The 18,971-nt window shown below is 35.1% G+C and overlaps 1 protein-coding gene across 6 annotated transcripts in view; it reads right to left on the bottom strand.

Annotated features, from left to right (window-relative positions):
* Positions 1–18,971, bottom strand: part of PUM2 (pumilio RNA binding family member 2) — an 80,583-nt gene that overhangs the window by 56,480 nt on the left and 5,132 nt on the right. For all 6 annotated transcript variants that reach the window (XM_021713412.1, XM_008060130.2, XM_008060131.2 and 3 more), the window contains exons 2-6: positions 14,669–14,777; positions 10,616–10,803; positions 9,895–10,064; positions 6,708–6,978; positions 6,380–6,473 (exon numbers count right to left, since the gene is read on the bottom strand). In XM_021713412.1, coding sequence (XP_021569087.1) covers positions 6,380–6,473; positions 6,708–6,978; positions 9,895–10,064; positions 10,616–10,803; positions 14,669–14,777 — 832 coding nt within the window. The remainder of the gene's footprint in view (positions 1–6,379; positions 6,474–6,707; positions 6,979–9,894; positions 10,065–10,615; positions 10,804–14,668; positions 14,778–18,971) is intronic.

Raw genomic sequence — 18,971 nt, 5'->3', positions numbered from 1 at the left:
TTTGTAAGAACCTCATGACAGAAATAAACTCCCACACCTCAATAATTAGTTTGAATGTGAACAGACTAAATGCACCACTGAAAATACATAGAATGGCAAACTGGATTTAAAATGCAAGACCCAACAACATGCTGCCTCCAGGAACCACACCTCAGGACAAAGGACAGACTCAAAGTTAGAGATGGAAAACAAACTTCCAGGCAAACGGAAAATAAAAAAAGGCAGGAGTCGTGATTTTAATATCAGAGAAAACAACCTCAAACTATCAAAAATTAAAAATGATACAGAAAGACAAAACCTAATGATAAAAGGTTCAATCCACCAACAAGAAATATCCGTCCTAAACATATATGCACCTAACACAGGGGGACCAGGTTTTATAAAGGAACTACAAAGTAAAATTTAAAAAGATATTGACTCGAGCACTCTCGTAACTGGGAACTTAAATACCCCACTAACAACCCTAGATAGAGAGTGGAGGCAAAAAAATCAACAATGAGATCTGGAACCTCAACTTGACTCTTAACCAAATGTACTTAATAGATACCTACAGAACACTCTACCCAACCACAGAATATACACTCTACTCATCAAAGCATAAAACATACTCAAAGATTGGCCACATCCTCGGCCATATGTTAAGCATTAACAAATTTCATAAGGTTGAAATACTGCCATGTGCCTTCTCAGACCACACAGGAATAAAAATAGTTATCACCACCAACAAAATCTCCACAAAACACACAAAGACATGGAAACTAAACAGCATGATGCTGAACACAGAAATTAAAAGATTCTTGGAAACAATGAAAACAAAGACACATCTTACTAAAAGCTCTGAGATGCCATGAAATCATTAGTTAAGAGAATTTATAGCTCTATGCACACACATCAAGAAAATAGAAAGGTCACAAGTTAGCAGTCTAACAAATCACTTAAGGAAGCTAGAAAGGCAAGACCACCAAAATCCCATCTTCAGCAGAAGAATCCAAATAAAAGCCCAAATACAGGACACAGAAGACAAAAATATCATTAAAAAAATAATAAAACGAAAGAAAAAGCTGGTTCTTTGAAAGGATAAAGAAGATTGATGGACCCTAGACAGATTCACCAGGAAAAGAGGAAAAAAGCCCAAATAAACACAAATATAAACACAAAAGATCAAATTACAACTGACCCCTGAAGAAAAACAAAAGTTTATCAGAGATTACTATGCATACCTTGCATGGAAACAAACTGGAAAACCTGAATGAAATGGAGGACTTTCTGACATCACATAACCCTCCATGGTTGAAGCAAGAAGAAATTCAGACCCTAAACAGACTAATAACAATCCAGGAAACTGACTCCGTCATAAGAAAACTACCTACAAAAAGAAGAAAAAGAAAAAAAAAAGAGCCCTGGACTAGAAAGTTTTCCAGCAGAATTCTACAAAACATACAAGGTGGAGCTGATAACAATCCTACTGAAACTGAAAGTATTCTAAGCAATTGAGAAAGACGGAAGTCTCCCCAAGTCATTTTATGAAGATAACGTCACACTGATAACCAAAACAGGTAAAGATCCAACAAAGAGAACTACAGGCCAATATCCCTGATGAAAATAGATGCAAAATTTCTCAAAAAGATTGTAGCAAATCAGATCCAACAACACATCTTTTGAACTGAACTCTTCTCGTTGAATGACCTTCAGTAAAAGTATTTCTTTACTATACAATGCAATCATGTACTTTTCGCAAAAACTATTTGTACCTCCTAAAGCTACTGAGATAAGGGGAGAAAAAGAGTAGTTCTAGTGTATAAACAATAAGAGCATGAATAATCTTTAGGATTCAACAAAAACAAATTATGCAAAAAAAAAACAACAACCAATAAAGGGCCTTTTCTCAAAACCTCGGAGCCACAGTATAGATTTCTAGCACACTGGGAAGCAAGACCTTTTGCTTGGTAACAATATGATTGAGCAAATCCTCCTTCTCCTCGACTTCAGTTTTCCAAAAATTTTCTGATTTTACTTTTCTGAGACAAAAATCAAAATCAAGCTTTCCAGTATCAAAACAAAAAACTCGGTTGGGATTGTGACCAAGAGTATATTAAAATCCACATACTAATTTAGGAAGAACTGACATTTTCACAATGGTGGATTTCCCCCCCAAAAAAACCAACAAAAAACAAAAAACGCATCTCCATTTATTCAAGACTTTAGGAACTAAGTCTATAGTTTTCTTTACAAATGCCTTGTGCATCTTTAGTTATTCTTTAATCTTCTTTATAGCTTTGCATCTCTCTTAGATTTCTTGAGTCCTGTGGGCAATTTCAGTGTTCTGGGAGACTTCCTAAGTTTTATTTTCTAGTTAATTTTATTCTAGGTGATAAGTGAATTTACACAGCAAATTAAAACTATTTTTTTCAATGAATTTTGTTTACAAGACACTGAAATGCTTCATTTTCACTGCATTCTATTGTTTGAAAACTTCTGATGATCTTTGATGGCTTAAGTCCTTTATGTTTTAAGGTTCTGACTACACCCTCATAATTATTTTTACAACTTCAAAGTTCTCTATCTCTACATCTTAAAACTCTGTTATATGACTGTTTTTTTGGCTGATCTTTCATGTTTATAATGTCACTTTTGTTTGAAACACTTTCTTATATGAGTTTCTCTTGCACTCACTTATCCATTACATGTTATCATGATTGTCTCAACTACACATTATAGGATCAATCCTCCAACCAAGTCTTCTGTTAGTGGCTTGAAGGCTCTTACTTTACATGGTTAGCATGAGTCCTCTTTCAATTTGTTTATTCCTCTTCTAGTCCTCTATAGATCCCATGGCTTTATTCCTAATAAAAACCTATGACTTCTCCCTCAATTTCTTGTACTACAGAAATTCCCCAGTCACCCATACAACCCTGCCTTTTGCTTTTGTTCTACCTACTGCCATCTTTTATGTCTTTCTGGACCAGTTCATAGGCCATGCCTAGTCTCTTTTTTTATTTTTGTACAAACTAGCTAAGAATAGTCTCAACACTTCTAAATGGTTGAAGAAGATGATTAGAAACACATGAAAATTATTTGAAATTCAAATATCAGTAAATATTTATTGGAACACAGCAATATTCATTTATGTATCAACTATGACCATCTTCATGGTTTAACAGAGTTGAGTGGTTGTGACTGAAACTATATGGCCTGCAAATCTTAAAATATTCATTATCTGGTCCTTTATAGAAAAAGTCATCAATTCCCATTCTAGAAATCTTCCAGCACTACACTAATGAATACAGTAGTAACTAGCCACGTATGGCCACTATGTATTTAAAATGTGACTACCTGACTTGAGATCTGCTATAAGTGGGAAAATGCACATCTGATTTCAAAGACTTAATATGAAGAATGCAAAATTTCTCATTAGTAAGTTTCATATTGATTACATTTTAAAATATTTTGGATAATAAAATTTTCAAATTAATTCATCTATCTTTTATTTTTAACAATATAGCTACAAAATAATTAAAAATTACATGGTACAATATTATATTTCTATTGGACAGTATTGTTCTAAATGAGCTATCAGCCAAGGAAGAGATTAAAAAAAACAAAAAAAAAAACCCATGAACAATAACTACCCTTAACTGTGGATCTAAGATTAAGATGTGGGGTTAATTTTGATAAATTATGATTCCTTAGAAATATTTCTATCTTATTCAAGTTTTCAAATTTATTTGCATTTTTACAGAAATGTTCTGCGCTATATCTTTAAAGATTTAAACGTGCAGTGGCGCATGTTTTTGGAAGGCAGAAGCAGGAGGATTGCTTGAGCCTAGGAGTTCAAGATCAGCCTAGGCAATTTAGCAAGATGGACAGAAAAAGAAAAAATCCAAGCATTGTGATCCATGCCAGCAGTCAGTACCAGCTATTCAGGAGGCTGAGGTAAAAAGATCACCTGAGCCCAGGAGGTTGGGGCAGAGGTGAGCTATGATCACACCTCCGTACTCCAGCCTAGGTGAGAAAGAGACCCTCACCATCTCACCCCCCACCAAAAAATAAAAACCACTATGCTGCCCCATAAACATAATCAGTATATTTCCAACATGCAAGGACAAATGAAGTACACGGTATGGTGTTATACTATAGATTATGGTTTTCATCCACAGTTCGTGGTTCAGAACTCTCATAGCTCTTGGTACAGTCTTTTATTACAATGTTGGGTGTATTAGATTTCATGGGCAGGCCACAGAAACAGAATCTCTCAGACTTACTCCTGCCCTACTTTCACCGGGCCCAAGGCAGGACTCTGATCTTCCTGTGTTTTCTGATTGTGGGTCTTAAGATTCTTCCCACAGAGGGTCCCACCCTACACACTGGGGAAAGGAATGCTGACATTACAAAGCTTCCATAAATACCCAAGAAAACTGGGTCCTGGAGCTTCCAGATAGCTGAACATATAAAATGTTCCTGGAGGGTGGCAGTGCTCATGGAGAACATGGAAGATCTGCACCCTTTGCCCATATCTCGCCCTATGTGTCTTTTCATCAGTATTCTCTGCAATATCCTTTCTAACAAAACAACAAACGTACCCAAGTGTTTCTCCGAGTTCTGTGAGACACTCCCACAAATTAATTAAACTCAAAGATGAAGTCGTGGGAAGCACAACCTGAAGCCGGTCTGAAGTTCTTGAGGCTTGGTCTTGTGACTGGAATCTAGGGGAGGGCAGTCCTGTAGGACTGAGTCCTCACCTTGTGGGATCTGACACTATCTTCAGCTAGATAGTGTTGGAACTAAATTAGAGGACACCCAGATGGTGTCTGTTGTTTAGTGGTGGGAAGAAACCCTCACATTTGGTTACTGAAGTTGTCTTCTGTGTTGATTGTTGTGGTGTAAAAGCAGAGGAAAAAACTCAGTTTGGAAAACTTCCCTAAAGTACAGGGAGATGAAAGGGATTGGTGAAAAGGGGCAAGAAAAAGGGCCAAAGTGTATGCTGCTATTAGAAGTCATATATAAATGTGCACATCTTTAATTACAAAAAAACTGGGGACCTAGAAGTCTTACTGCATTAACACAGAACAATACAAAGTTAAAGGAAGAGAACCAACTTAGTATATCCCTGCCCAACCCCTATAGATCCTGATGTTGAAGAGTATTCAAATCTTTTCCAAACAGGAACAAGGTTACCCAAAATCAGCTAAGTATAAAAATGGTTAGAAAAATCCACATGTGATAAAATAAAACTATACATGCATACATACTATATCAATGCCATACATATTACTGTTTTTGATGCTGTACTTTAATTATGTGAGAAATAGCCATTAGGGAAACCTGGGTAAAGGGAAACTACTCTTTGCAAATTCATGTGACTCTATAATTATTTCAAAATAATTTTAAAAAACGGCATTCAGCTGGGTATGTGGCTCAAACCTATAATCCCAGCACTTTGGGAGGCCGAGATGAGAGGACTGCCTGAGCCCAGGGGTTTGAGACTAGCCTGGGCAACTTGATGAGACCCTGTCTCTACAATAAATCAAAAACACTTAGCCGGGAGTGGTGGCAAGTAGAGTTCCAGCTACTTGGAAGGCTGAGGCAGAAGGATCACCTGAGCCCAGCAGGTCAAGGATGCAGTGGCCGTGAGTGTGTCACTGCACTCTAGCCTGGGCAACAGAGTGAGACTCCAACTCAAAAATTAAAAACAAAAACAAAAACAACCTACATCCAACATATTTCATTCCATACTCTACTACTGGCAGGCTCAGAATCAGATCTGTGAGGGGAAAAAAAAAACAACTAATAAAACTAATCATAAAATGGCTACCAGCAAGATTTACCTGTATTAATAAACAATAAAGATCTACATAGGGTTGAGGGGGGAATACAAATAACAAAAATAAACAAAAACTCCAATATAGTCAACATAATGTACCAAGTGGGACCTCTGGCAGAAACAAATGTATCATTTAAACAAATTGCATCACAGTAAAAACTAAAGGTCAAAAACCAGATAATGTAATGATGGAATAAAATATTTTTAAGACAATTTCTTCTGATTCCTATTTCCAAACAATTTTTTAAATGAACAGCAACTTGATAATGGACACAAATAACTAAAGCTGAATATCCAGGTGTCTGACTCTCAACATTACATGAGAAAATAACTTACATATTGACAACTTTTATCAAGCTATAGATTTTACTTTAACCAATGATGCAAATAACAATCAGAAACAATTCTTCTCTAGTTAATAAATATCCTTGCCATATAATCTACTGCTTTGATCTCAGTAAGATGCTTCAAAAACTAAAATTATTACCAGTCACTAAATAAATGATGAAACATTTAAACACTTCAATCTAGTCAAATTGTGAGCTTATGAAGACTCACCTATATGTGGCTGCTGAGCTGCTGCTAATGCGTATTGCTGCTGTTGAGCTGCAGTTAACTGCTGAACTGTTAGTGCATTAGTCCTCTGAAAGAGCTATACAAAAAATATGTAATATAACGATTAGTGACAAAACACACTTCTAAACAGAAATCTGTGAATAAAATATTTTAAACACTTATTTGAAGCACTTGCTCAACAACAAGGACATTTTAATCAATAAAACATTAAGTATTAAAGAACTCCTACACTCATGTCAGAGTCTCATAGCACTGTAGGCTAAACCAATATATAGCTAATAAGCTTCTTAAAGAAAAGAGCATGCTTTACCTGCTGCTGGGAATTGTAGTCAAAAAGGCCTACAGTAGCTCCTGAAGAGTCCATTGGTACCTGATTACCAGGGTAGTCAAACTGTAGGGAATCCAGACCAACTTGTTCCATGGCATCCAGATTCTGAGTTTCAGGATTTGAAAATTCTTCAACAAGTGGTTTATTAGCTGTAGGAGTAGGAAGAGGCCCCAGTCCTTCTGGGGGATTAGTACTGGGGCCTAGGCGCTCAACTACTTCAGTTGGAGAGGCTTGACGACTTCCAGGAGTACGACTACATAAAGAAAATAGAAAATCATTATGATTAAAAGTAATAAGTCAAAAGGTGAAACGGGAAAGTAGAAAAACCATGAAAAACAAGTAGTCATAAAATATAGACAGTGAACAAGGCATTCTGGGTCACTAACCACGCCACTTTATCACATTTTTGTTCCACTTAATATAACTTTCCTCTTCTTCAGAGTTGGCATGGCTAAAGGTTTTTTAAAAAAATATTACTGATTATCAGCCTCACTTTGAATAGCATAAAGCTGTAACTTCATTTTACAGGTAAGAAAAATTGACCAATATCATAATTTAGGCTTATATTACCTAAAACCTATCCCACAGCATACGCAAAAAGAATGATGTATGAAAAACAGACTATTAAGTGGCAAATATGGGAAAGCTCAAAACCAAAACCCACCCACCATACTGTTATACTGCCCACCAGCACATAATTTTGCCATAACATCTTGCTTAATAATATTCAAGAAAAAAACTGGCTTATAAGAGATTATAGTCCTCATTATTTAAGGGAATAAAATGTGGGATACAATAGAAAAAGGCACTGAACTTAGACAAAAGGCTGACTCCTGGTGCTGTCTTTTAAATATGATTTTGAGGAAATCTTTTCATCTTTTAGGCCCCAGTTTCCTTACTGAGCAGACTGAAGAGATGACCTTCTGGTTCCAACTAACAAGAATAAAAGAAACTCTTTGTGAAAGTCCTCTATGATAGCTCTCCAAAGACCATTTTCATCATACCAAATTGGTTCAGTTTAAACCACCAGAAAGAAATGGAAATGTATAACATCAAAAATTAAGTATACACAGCATGAAAAGTATCTTTCTACATTAAAAAAAAAATTCTTTATTGTTTGGCCTCCCTAATTTTCACAAGGAATTCACTAACATTGGACTAAATCTTAAGCACTGACTTCCCTTTTATTAACAACCTTTATGGTCTAAACTTTATTTTGCCTTAATTCTAGACATAGTTGGTCCTCACTTATAGTCAATTTTTACTTTTTACATAAAATTTTATATAGGATTTTTTTTATAAGAAAGTTTATTGTTCAAAGCATTCACAGTATATTTAAACATAAGTACATTAAGTAAATGGCAATAACTGTTTTACCTGGCTTTTAATGCTAGGAGGGTGCTCAACATTGACATAAATTTATTAACATGTACAGAGTAACTCACAAATTCCTTGATTATAAGAATTTTTCTCTAGATATTTAAGTGAACTTACATTTTATTTAAACGTCAACCACTGTCCTTGCAACATAGGAAGATTTCAAACTCCTTTTCCCTTTAGCTACACCTACTTCTGCATGTGAACATTCCAAAGGTTCATTTTTCATTTGGAACATATGGGGAATAAAAGTATAACTCAAAGGATTTTCTTTAAAAACAACAAATTTTTTAAAAAAGCCTCCAGTATATAGTTTTTTTTACTTATTTCCATTCTACTCCAGTAATGTATATATTGATGAAGTATCAGTTAATATACACATTAATGATATGCTGGCATAGTGACCATATGGTATGGCCACAGCTTCACATTCTGTTGAAACATTTTTACACTCAAGAAGTAACTAATACTGTTATCTAAAATAATTAGTAATTTTACACATATCTAAAACTTAATGGAATAAAATTAGAATGTTCATAAACGTAAAGTTAGTATTAATATTTAAGAGAAGTATAATTTTTCACACAAAATAACTCATATATAGCAAAAAGTATAGGCCATATTAAGGGGGAAACCATTATGCTATCAGTGGTGCTATTTTCTTGCTATAGTTAATGGTGTATTAACACTTCAATTATAAATGCATTATCTGAAGGGTTTATAATCAACTGAGCTTTAAATGCATATCCTTGACTAAAACTTTAAGTAACAGAAGAGCAAAATGAGAATAAGGTTCTAAAACAAATTAAATAGCATATTTATTTCTTGTCAAAAGAGGTTTACTGGTTTTGGATGCTTTTTTGTACTCAGAACAGATATGTATGGCATTGTTTTTAAGAAGCACTGTTACTCTGCGTTTGATAATATAAGACAATAAACCACTCACCAGGTACCTAAAAGTATACCACTCACCATGTACCTAATACTCTGTTATCTAAGATTCCATGGTTCACAAAATCTCAAAGAAAACAGCTCATTTTCAGGTACATGCTCCAAAGCATCTCATGATTGAAATATAAAGTACAGAAAGAAAACCAGTACAAAGAAACAACTTTCTAATATGTAGATAAATGTACACTGTCTAATCTAAGGCCAAAGATTAAAATACGTATTTAATTGCCATAAAAGACAACTAAAAAGTTATAACTTTAAGAATTCGGAGCGTAAAGCTAACTTTTAAAAGTCTCTAATATGCTCCCCACTTTGTATTTGCAGGAACAATATTAAGTATTAGCACAAACTCATATTATTTCAAAGAAAAAAGGTCACTGCTCCTAAGCTAATTCTGTTTCCTCATTTCTATGATTAGAAGTTCAATGGGAGGTAGGGAATAAATGCAGGGGGAAAAAGGAAGAGAACAACTCCACTGAAAGGTTGCTCAAAAGCAACCCAAGAGGAGAAAAAGAAAAAAAAAGATTAAATCTACAATTCACTAAATCTTAGCAGAGAGGAAAAAGTTCAAATTTAGACTACCACAGTGGCAGAAAACAGCAGTTTCTAACACTCCTTCAACAGAATGCTCTGTTTTAGAGACTATCTTGAAGATTTTTTTTAAAAATGGCTCGTAACCACGAATTTTCCTTATAGAAAAATAAAATAATTTGTCCAGATTAACACAAGGTACAAAGGAAATAAACCTAAACTGGAAAAAATGTCTAAATCAGTCACATCAACTAACAGTAATAATCCCTACAGAAATAAGCTTTTCTTCTTGAGAAAGTTAAAATCTTACTTAAAATCTTTGCAATCGGCATCCATTCCATTTGGCAAACCTCTGCCATTTATTTTAGAATCATCATCATCTCCTTGTTTAAGATCTCTGTTTTGGTCCTCCTCAAATGGAGAAGCCTTGCCTTTTTGATCTCCTTTCTCAGGTCCATCTGTTTCAGCATCTCTAGTGCCCTGAGGAAAAAGAATCTGTTTGATTCTGAATACTTAATAGAACACAAAAAAAGGCACTATAAGTGGCCTAAAACTACACTATAGTCCATGTAAACAACAAAAGCATTAAATCTTATTTAATTTTGTAGTCAACTAATTTATCAATGGCCAAAAATCTGAGTACAAACTAGTGATTTATAACAGAAGGGCTAAGGCAACCTTAACTATAGCGGTGCTGGAAAAGCAGTTAACACCACAAACTAAATTAAAATTCTATTCAATGTACAGACAATTTTTTTAGTCACTTTCAGATCAAGTATTATCAGGAATAAGCAATTTTAATTTTGCAGCTTATGTTTTAAAATTAATATTGTTTGAATTTTGTAATATGGTTAAGATCATAAATATCTCCAATGGTTCTATCATTTCACATATTTCAAGAATCAAGAGAAAAAATTAGGTAGCTATAAAATTTCCTTTAGTTCTAGGAAGGAAAGACAAAATAAACTGATTTAAAATAAAATGCAATCAAATGGTTATCAAGCAAATATTAACTATTTCAAAATACTTACAAAAGTTCCCTTCCTAAATCGAGAATCCAATTTATCAGCAGGAGAAGAACTTAATACATATTCTACCATGCTCACACCAAGGCCTCCACTTTCTGATCGCGGAGACAATATTGCATTTACTTCACTGTTTCCATGAAAACCCTGTCCAGATCTTCTCTGTACCATAATAGGCTGGGACATTGAATGGTCTGTTTGGAAGAAAGAACACAATTACATAGTTGTACTTTTAAGTTAAACAAAATGCAACTATACAAATTAATATGCTAAAGAAAGAAAAATCAGCATTGTTTTATTTTAAATGTTATCACTATAATGTATGAAATGCTCTTCATTCTCTTGAGGCTCACTGGCTAGGGCACTTATCTTGAAAATAACAGAATAAAGAACCATTTGGTAATAAGTAGGTAAAAGTCTATGTAAAAAACAGTCCAAGGCTGGGCATGGTGGCTCACGCCTATAATCCCTGCACTTTGGGAGGCAGAGGTGAGAGGATTGCTTGAGCCCACGGGTTCAAGACCAGCCCGGGCAACTTGGTTACACCTCATCTCTACAATAAATCAAAAAATTAGTTGGGCGTGGAGGTGTGTGCCTGTAGTTCCAGCTACCTGAAAGGCTGAGGCAGAAGGATCACCTGAACCCAGCAGGTTGAGGCTGCGGTGGCCATGAGCATGCCACTGCACTCCAGCCTGAGAGACAGAGCGAGACTCCAACTCAAAAAAAAAGCAAAAAGAAAAAAACAGCTCAACCAAAAGGTCAATGACAGCAGAAACATTTGCCTGCGGTACAACTGCTTAGAAGCATCATATTAAAAAGTTAACTTCTTTATGGTGATTCATAGCATAACAATTTATAACTCCAACTCTAGGATCAAGCGATCATCCCACCTTAGCCTCCTGAGTAACTGGGACTACAGGCATAAGCCACCATGCACAGCTAATTTTTCTGATTTTTTTTGGAGAGACGAAGTCTCACTATATTGCCCAGGCTGTTCCCTAATTCCTGAGCTCAAAAATCTTCCCACCTTCAACTCCCAACGTGTTGAGATTTCAGGATTGAGTCACTACACCCAGCCTGTTACTTTTAATTTTTCCTGGTCATACTTTAACTCTTCCTTTCATGTTCACTCTAAGACTGAGAAGGATTGAAGAATTACTGCTCCATCTTCTTGATCCCTTATTATTATGGATTTTGTTCAACACTTTTACTTACTATCCTAAAATGACTGTCTCCTATTAAACCTCTATTCTTTTTGAGGTCAGAGACTTTTGTTTGTTCTTGGATTTCCCCAAACATAGTTCAAGGCCTAGCATAAAAGAGATCGCAAATCAATATTGGAACTGTGTAAATAAGTAGGTGAATGATTGAATGAAAGGACATAATGAATCATCTCCATGGCCTTCAGGAACTCAAACAGAAGTATTGTAATTTGGTTAAACAAAAGTAGCAATCATTTCAGAATTATTAATAGTTAATAAAATGACTAAATGCCACTGTGATATTTCAGCCTAGGTAGTTTAAGAGTATTGAGTAGACCCAAAATTGAGTATTATACCTAATCACAAATGACGCATAAACAGCTAGTGGATCATGGGCTTCTTTAAAAAATTGTTCAAGTCAGGCACAGTAGCTCACACCTGTAATCCCAGCACTTTTGGAGGCAGAGGTCAAGATGATTGTCTCAACCCATAGGTTCGAGAACAGCCTGGGCAACATGATGAGACCTCGTCTCTACAATACATCAAAAAACTAGGCAGGCATGGTGACACACACCTGTAGTTCCAGCTACTTGGAAGGCTAAAGTGTAAGGATCATCACAGCAGGCTGAGGCTGCAGTGCACTTGAGTGTGCCACTGCACTACAGCCTGGGTGATAGAGTGAAACTCTGACTCAAAAAAAAAAAATTTTTTTTCAGCAGAAACTGTGAATATTACCTCAATTATGTTATTGTGTTTGCATTCCATTGGTTGTGAGGGATCTTAAAAATTGCCTTTCCATCACAAAAATATGTAGAAAAGGTATTTATATCAGATAAATTTTGTTTAAAAATAAATGGAAAACTTTAAGCTAGAAGAGATTAAAGAAAAAAAACTTTAGGTGATATTTGGCTTTTTCATCAAGAATTAGAAAATTCTGTCATTACTGGTTTTTTCCCATTTGTGATTATAGCATTATAGCCATGAGTTCTGATCTGTCCAGCACATAACTGTGAGCTAGAGAAATGCTTCTCCCACTTTGTAAAATACTCCAGCCTAGATGACAGTGAGGCCCTAACTCAAAAAAAAAAAAAAAAAAGAAAAAAGTTAAAGTAACCAGTGGGGGTGAGGAGATGGGACATTTCAGCTACAGAAACTGGAGTACTCAAAGGACTTAAAGTGTCAGGAGAGCATGATGAACCTGACAATCACAAGTAATTCAGTGCAGCTGAGGAGCAAAAAAGGTACATAATTAACTCCCTGCAGTCATGGAAAGAGAATCTTTCTTAGAATGACAATTCCTTTAGAACAAGGATGGTGTTATTCATATCTGTATGTGATTGGCATTCAATGAAAGTCTGTTAGGTAACAAGTTTCATTCACTTATTTTCTCATGTTTTCTGATAAAAGACTAACACTCATCTTCAAAGTTTTATCAAAGCTAAGGATGAAGAGGGAGTGGTGACGAACTGACTAAAATTATAAATTTGACATTTCCCTACCATGATCTTGAAAATAACCTCTCATTGCCATGCTGTGCTCAAGATGCTTTGCTTTTCAACACCTTAAAAAATATTGGGTTCTGGTAAATAGAGTAATTATCCATTCACGTTTCCAAACACATCTAGTAACCAAGTTATCAAGTATTTGTGCTTTTAGCAAAGAATGTGCCTTTTGTAGAAAAAATGTATCCCAGTTAAAATTACTAAATATTTTAAATTATGAGCCTAATATAATAAGTTAATTCTAATCCAGAAAAAAAAATTCCTTGAGGGCAATAATTATATCACATATCTTTGTATCCTCCAAGCTTGGCATATTATGTATTATGCATTTGTTGAACTAAAAAATTTTTTAAAATGCCAACGTTTTAAGGAAATTTTAGTCTAAATTATTTGTTGCCAAAGTTTTCAACCTAGTTTGACTGTTAAAGATGCTAAAATAAAACTGCCTAATATTTTGGAGTGTCAGCGTTTTGGCAATTATTTTAGTTTAACAATAATAAAATTTAAAACTGCTTAGTATATTTTAATAGTTGAGTGAATAAAGGAACATCTGGTGATTTATACTCAAAGTATAATGTTAATTTGGTTATTATCATGCAGAAATTTGTTTTCATATTAATTTGGTCATTTTGCATAGCTTAAGCAAGCTGCCTTAAACTTGGTAATACGAAGATAAAACTTATTTGTAAAATACATGTTGATAGTTTTATCTGTATACCTCAGACTTCATTTATCATTTAAAATATTTAAAAACATTTAAGACATAAAGAACATTTAAAAACATAATCAGTAAAATAATATGCTCACAACTTAAAAAATATACGAATGCTGTCACTCCTGTTAAGTTCCACTCCTTACACACAGTTCATTTTCCCTTAACAGTTTCTTAGACCTAAGTGTCTCCCCACTACTTACGGATATCAAAAACATTCAAGGATTTTGGGAATTCTGTTACCAAGGCAGTTTATTTCCTTTCTGAGTGTGGCAAATGTCTAATGAAGCTAGACTGAGCTGCAATTACGTAAGTCAGTCATTGTCACCTAACTCAATTTATAATAAAAAATTTCTATGGTAAAATTAATTTGTCCTCTATTTTAATAGAAACTCAGAATTTCATAACAAGTTAATTTCAAAACAAAAACTTTAATAAAATCATGTTGCAACACACTCTTCAAAATTAAGCATACTAATCAAGTAGATGCACCATCAAGTAAAGGTTAACTGCTGTTAAGAAAATGTGCAGGATAACGATTTATAAAATCTTCGAAGACATCACAAATTTTCTCCCAATATTGTCAACAGTTGAAAAACTGTTGAATATATTCACAAATCTCACACATACACCAATAACTTACGAGAAGTTCCCCATGCAGTCTCTCTCCATTCATCATCCCCAAGAAATATGCCTTTTTGTCCATCTTTTGTTGAATCATCAGGTTCCCAAAACTTTTTGGTAGGCAAAAGCTATTTGGAGGAAAAGTTACAGTTAAATTTTACTCTAATTACAAAGAATTAATGTACAGGGGATAGCAAACATATTCCTAACATGTACACACTAGCTTATAATGCTAATGAAAATTCAAAGTGACCTGTTTTTGAAGTTTTCTTGTTATCTGTACAATAATTAATCCTCACTTTTATTTGTGTTTACTGGCTTTAATAAATTCTAGACCTAAACATAAATCAAAGTCCACGTCTGACTATTTTACATTTTTCAAACATTTTTATTTTCTTTATATGTAAATTTCTCCAAAAGGCTTATTAAATTTCTTACCCAAGAACAGAATATAATAAACATATTACAAAAAATTAAAAATTTTTCCGTTTCCAAGTCCTTAGAACACCTCCTATCATACATCTTCCAGGATAGAAAATTTTTTTTTCATGCTTAATTCAGGTATTCAGTGGAGGTGAACTTGACAACTCTTACTAGCTCCTGAACACTATCAATCTGTTAATCTCAACTCAAAAAGTTATGGATGATTAAAAAAAATGCACAGAAAAGACGCACAAATACTTCTGTAATAACAATGTCAAGTCCCATATTAGATTGCGAAATACACAGCACATAAACATCGTGTTAATAAAACCATTCACTGATTACTCAAAATGTACATATGGGCATTTCCTTATCTTTCTTTAAAATTCTTCCATGTCTCTCTACCCCTCCCTGTCACCTAGAGGAGGTAAACTTAGGATATGTTTATTTGAAAAGAATAGACTAGTTTTCTGACAAATGCACTTAGCATTTTAAAGAAGCATTCATAAAACAACCATCACTCTCAGCTTATAGTTAGATACTCAGTCTTTTCAGTGCTAACAATCAAACTTATCACACCAAATTATCCATGTTTGCCTTTGAATGACACGGTGACCTCATCTTCAGAGCTCACAAACATAAAAACTACAATAAAATGTAACTTGATAACACCTGAAATGGGTCTGAGACATAGGATGCACACGTGTGTGTTTGTGTATGAGTGTAGCATATGCGTGTATAAGACATAGTAAAGCACGAACAAAGACAAAACTTGAGAAAATGCAGTGTGTAGAAAAGGGTGTGAGATGAAGGACAGGTCAGATTATGAAGGTCCTTAAACACATGCTCAGGAAGTTGGCTTTTATATGGAAGCAACAAGAAACAGAGAAGTTAGAAAGAGTAACATGGTTCGAGACTAGTCTGGGCAACATGGCGAGACCTTGTCTCTACAATAAATAATTAGCTGGGCATGGTGACACACTCCTGTAGTTCCAGTAACTTGGAAGGCTGAGGTGGAAGGATCACCTGAGCCCAGCAGGTCCAGGCTGCGGTGGCTGTGAACACCATGCCACTGCACTCCAGCTTGGGCAACAAAGTAAGACTCTGACTCAAAAAAAGAAAAAGAGTAACACAATGTTTTATAAAACAACTTAAACTCTAAGTTGTTAGAATAACAAACAGAAAGGGCAAGAACATTAAAAAAAAATCTTTAAAATAAAAATTCTTAAAAAAAAAAGGTGGGGGGGGACAGGAAGACTAGTTTAGGAGAGTCACAACTAGAGGGCCAGGACAGCAAGAATTGAAAGAGGATACTGGCAGAAAGAACTGAGAAAACAAAATGGGTTTAAGAGGCATTTTGGAGAGGCAATAGAATCTGAATATAAATGTGGGTAAGATGAATAAAAAAGATAAAACTCTAAAAATGTGGGTTAAAATGGTAAATGGTAGTGCTACTGACCACAATGGGAAAACAAAAACAAACTAGAAGCAGTTCTGAAGGGAAGGGGATATTCAATTTGAGCATGATCCTAATTTACAGATCTTTTGCTAAGCTAAATATTTATAAAAGAAATTAACTCGATTTTCTTAAAAAATAATTTTTTAATAAAATGTATTCATGACATTTTAAACAATAAAGATCCCATGAAGTAAACTACAACCTCCATTCCTTCAAGGTCTAACTCACATCCAGGAATGCAGTGGCACTGTCGCAGCTCATTGCAGTCGACCTACTGAGCTCAGGCGATTCTCCCACCTCGGTCCCCCAAATAGTTGGGGCTACAGGGACATGTCATCACATCCAGCTAATTTTTTAATTTTTTGTAGAGATGAGGTCTTGCTATGTTGCTTAGGCTAGCCTCAAACTCCTAGGCTCAAGCAATCCTGATTTAGCCTCCCAAAGTGCTAGGATTACAATTATGAACCACCACACCCCACCCCTTCAATTTTTAAAAATCTCACCATAAAAGATTTATGTAAATATTTTTAAAAATATATAAAGCAGATAATACTAATGTTAAAACATCATATGATACATTTAATAATTGAACATTTATTCATATTTAAGATCCAAATTAATTGCTTAAAAATACTATATAAATATGCCATTTCAAGCAGATGAAAATAATTCCTGAAATAAAGAAATCCTTTTATCCCATACTTCACACAAAAAGTCTCAGTATCAAAATAAGATAATAAAAAAGGCATCTAAAAGTTGTAACTAGTAAAGCATTTATCACAAAAATAGTAATTAAAAACAGACATAAAAAACAGACTAATCTTCTGAGGTCTCTGCCCTTGGCAGAGACGTTCCAATCTTTTGGAATAAGATTCTGTGAGTGCCTTCACAGACCACTGCTCTAAAATATAAACTGCCTAATGGGGGATGTGGGGGTGGGGGAAGATTCTATGTAAACCACTTACCAAGAGTGCATTTTTTTGCCAAGCATTGTACTATGAGTTTTCCTTCATTTTGCAAACATTTATAAGTTTTCTTTCACAGAAAAACAACTTAGTAGTTAAAATTAACACTTCTACCAGACGACTTCACCGACATTCTAGGAACTGCTGGCTATGACCATTTGGATATTGACTCAAATACTGTTAAAGAAACTACTAACTGGTGACCAATAGTAGGTTAAAATGGACTAAATGTAGGAAGACAACAATTCAGGATGGAACAGTTAAGAAAAAAAAGGGCTGAACAATGCACTGACTGGAAGAACAATAAAAACAGAGATTTGCCCTGGAGAATCTTTTACTGTAGTAGGAATAGGGAAGTACAAGATTACAGAGATCAAGACTAAGAAGACTAAGAAGCCTTAAAGATCTATAAAATGTATTACACAATACAACTTCCAACAAGTTCCATAATTCACAAAAGCTCTAAACCAAGGTCTGGCTAGCTGGGCGCAGTGGCTCAGGTCTGTAATCTCAGCCTGGGCAACAAAGCAAGACCTTGTCTCTAGAATAAATAAAAAAAAAATTAGCCAGGCATGGTGACACATACCTGTGGTCCCAGCTACTTTGTGGCTGTAAGTGTGCCACTACTGTACTTCAGCCTGGACAACAGAGTGAGACTCCAACTCAAAAAAAACCCCCCAAAAACAAAAAATCCCCCCAAAAGACCAAGGTCAGGCAACTCAGTCAGCCTGCTCTTCTATCCTTCTAACTCAAATATGTTTGACTGAATATACAGTGACCTTTCCTTCAAAATACATTTATGGCTTGCCATCTCCAAAGAAATCAATCAGCATCATAGCATACTGCATCAGAAATCAAACTCATGCTCCAACATTTACAGGAGGTGGGCTTATACTTTAGATTTTTTAAAATACAAATTGCTATGCAAAATCCCTAAATCAACTCAATTAACATAATTTAAAAACTTAAAAGGATTTAAAAATAAATGTCTACATTATGATGCTTTAAATTAATATTCACATGACTTATCTAAACTGGGACACTTTTGAGAAAAGAGATGCTATTAAGCATTATACTACAACACACATATCTGAACTATTCTGAGAAAATTAGGATGTAGGTCACTCCATTTTTTTTTTTTTTTTTGAGTTGGAGTCTCTCTCAGTCACCCAGACTGGAGTGCAGTGGCCGCTCCCGGCCACTGCAGCCTCGCCTGCTGGGCTCCGGTGATCCTTCTGTCTCACCCTTCCGAGTAGCCAGAATTACAGGCATGCGCTACCACGCCCGGCTGATTTTTCTGATTTATTGTAAAGATGAGGTCTCGCTGCCCAGGCGGGTATCGAACCCGCGGGCTCAGGCAATCCACTCACCTCAGCCTCCCAAAGGCGCGGGATTACAGGCTGAGTCACCGAGCCCAGCTATCTGTACCACATTTTTAAAATCCAGTCCTCTTTTGATGGGCAGCATGGTTGGTT

Source organism: Carlito syrichta, unplaced genomic scaffold (genome assembly GCF_000164805.1).
Source record: "Carlito syrichta isolate Samal-C Ts95f unplaced genomic scaffold, Tarsius_syrichta-2.0.1 Scaffold304525, whole genome shotgun sequence".
NCBI lineage: Eukaryota > Metazoa > Chordata > Mammalia > Primates > Tarsiidae > Carlito > Carlito syrichta.
Note: the sequence above shows the minus strand (reverse complement) of the source record. Positions and strands in the feature narration are given on the sequence as shown.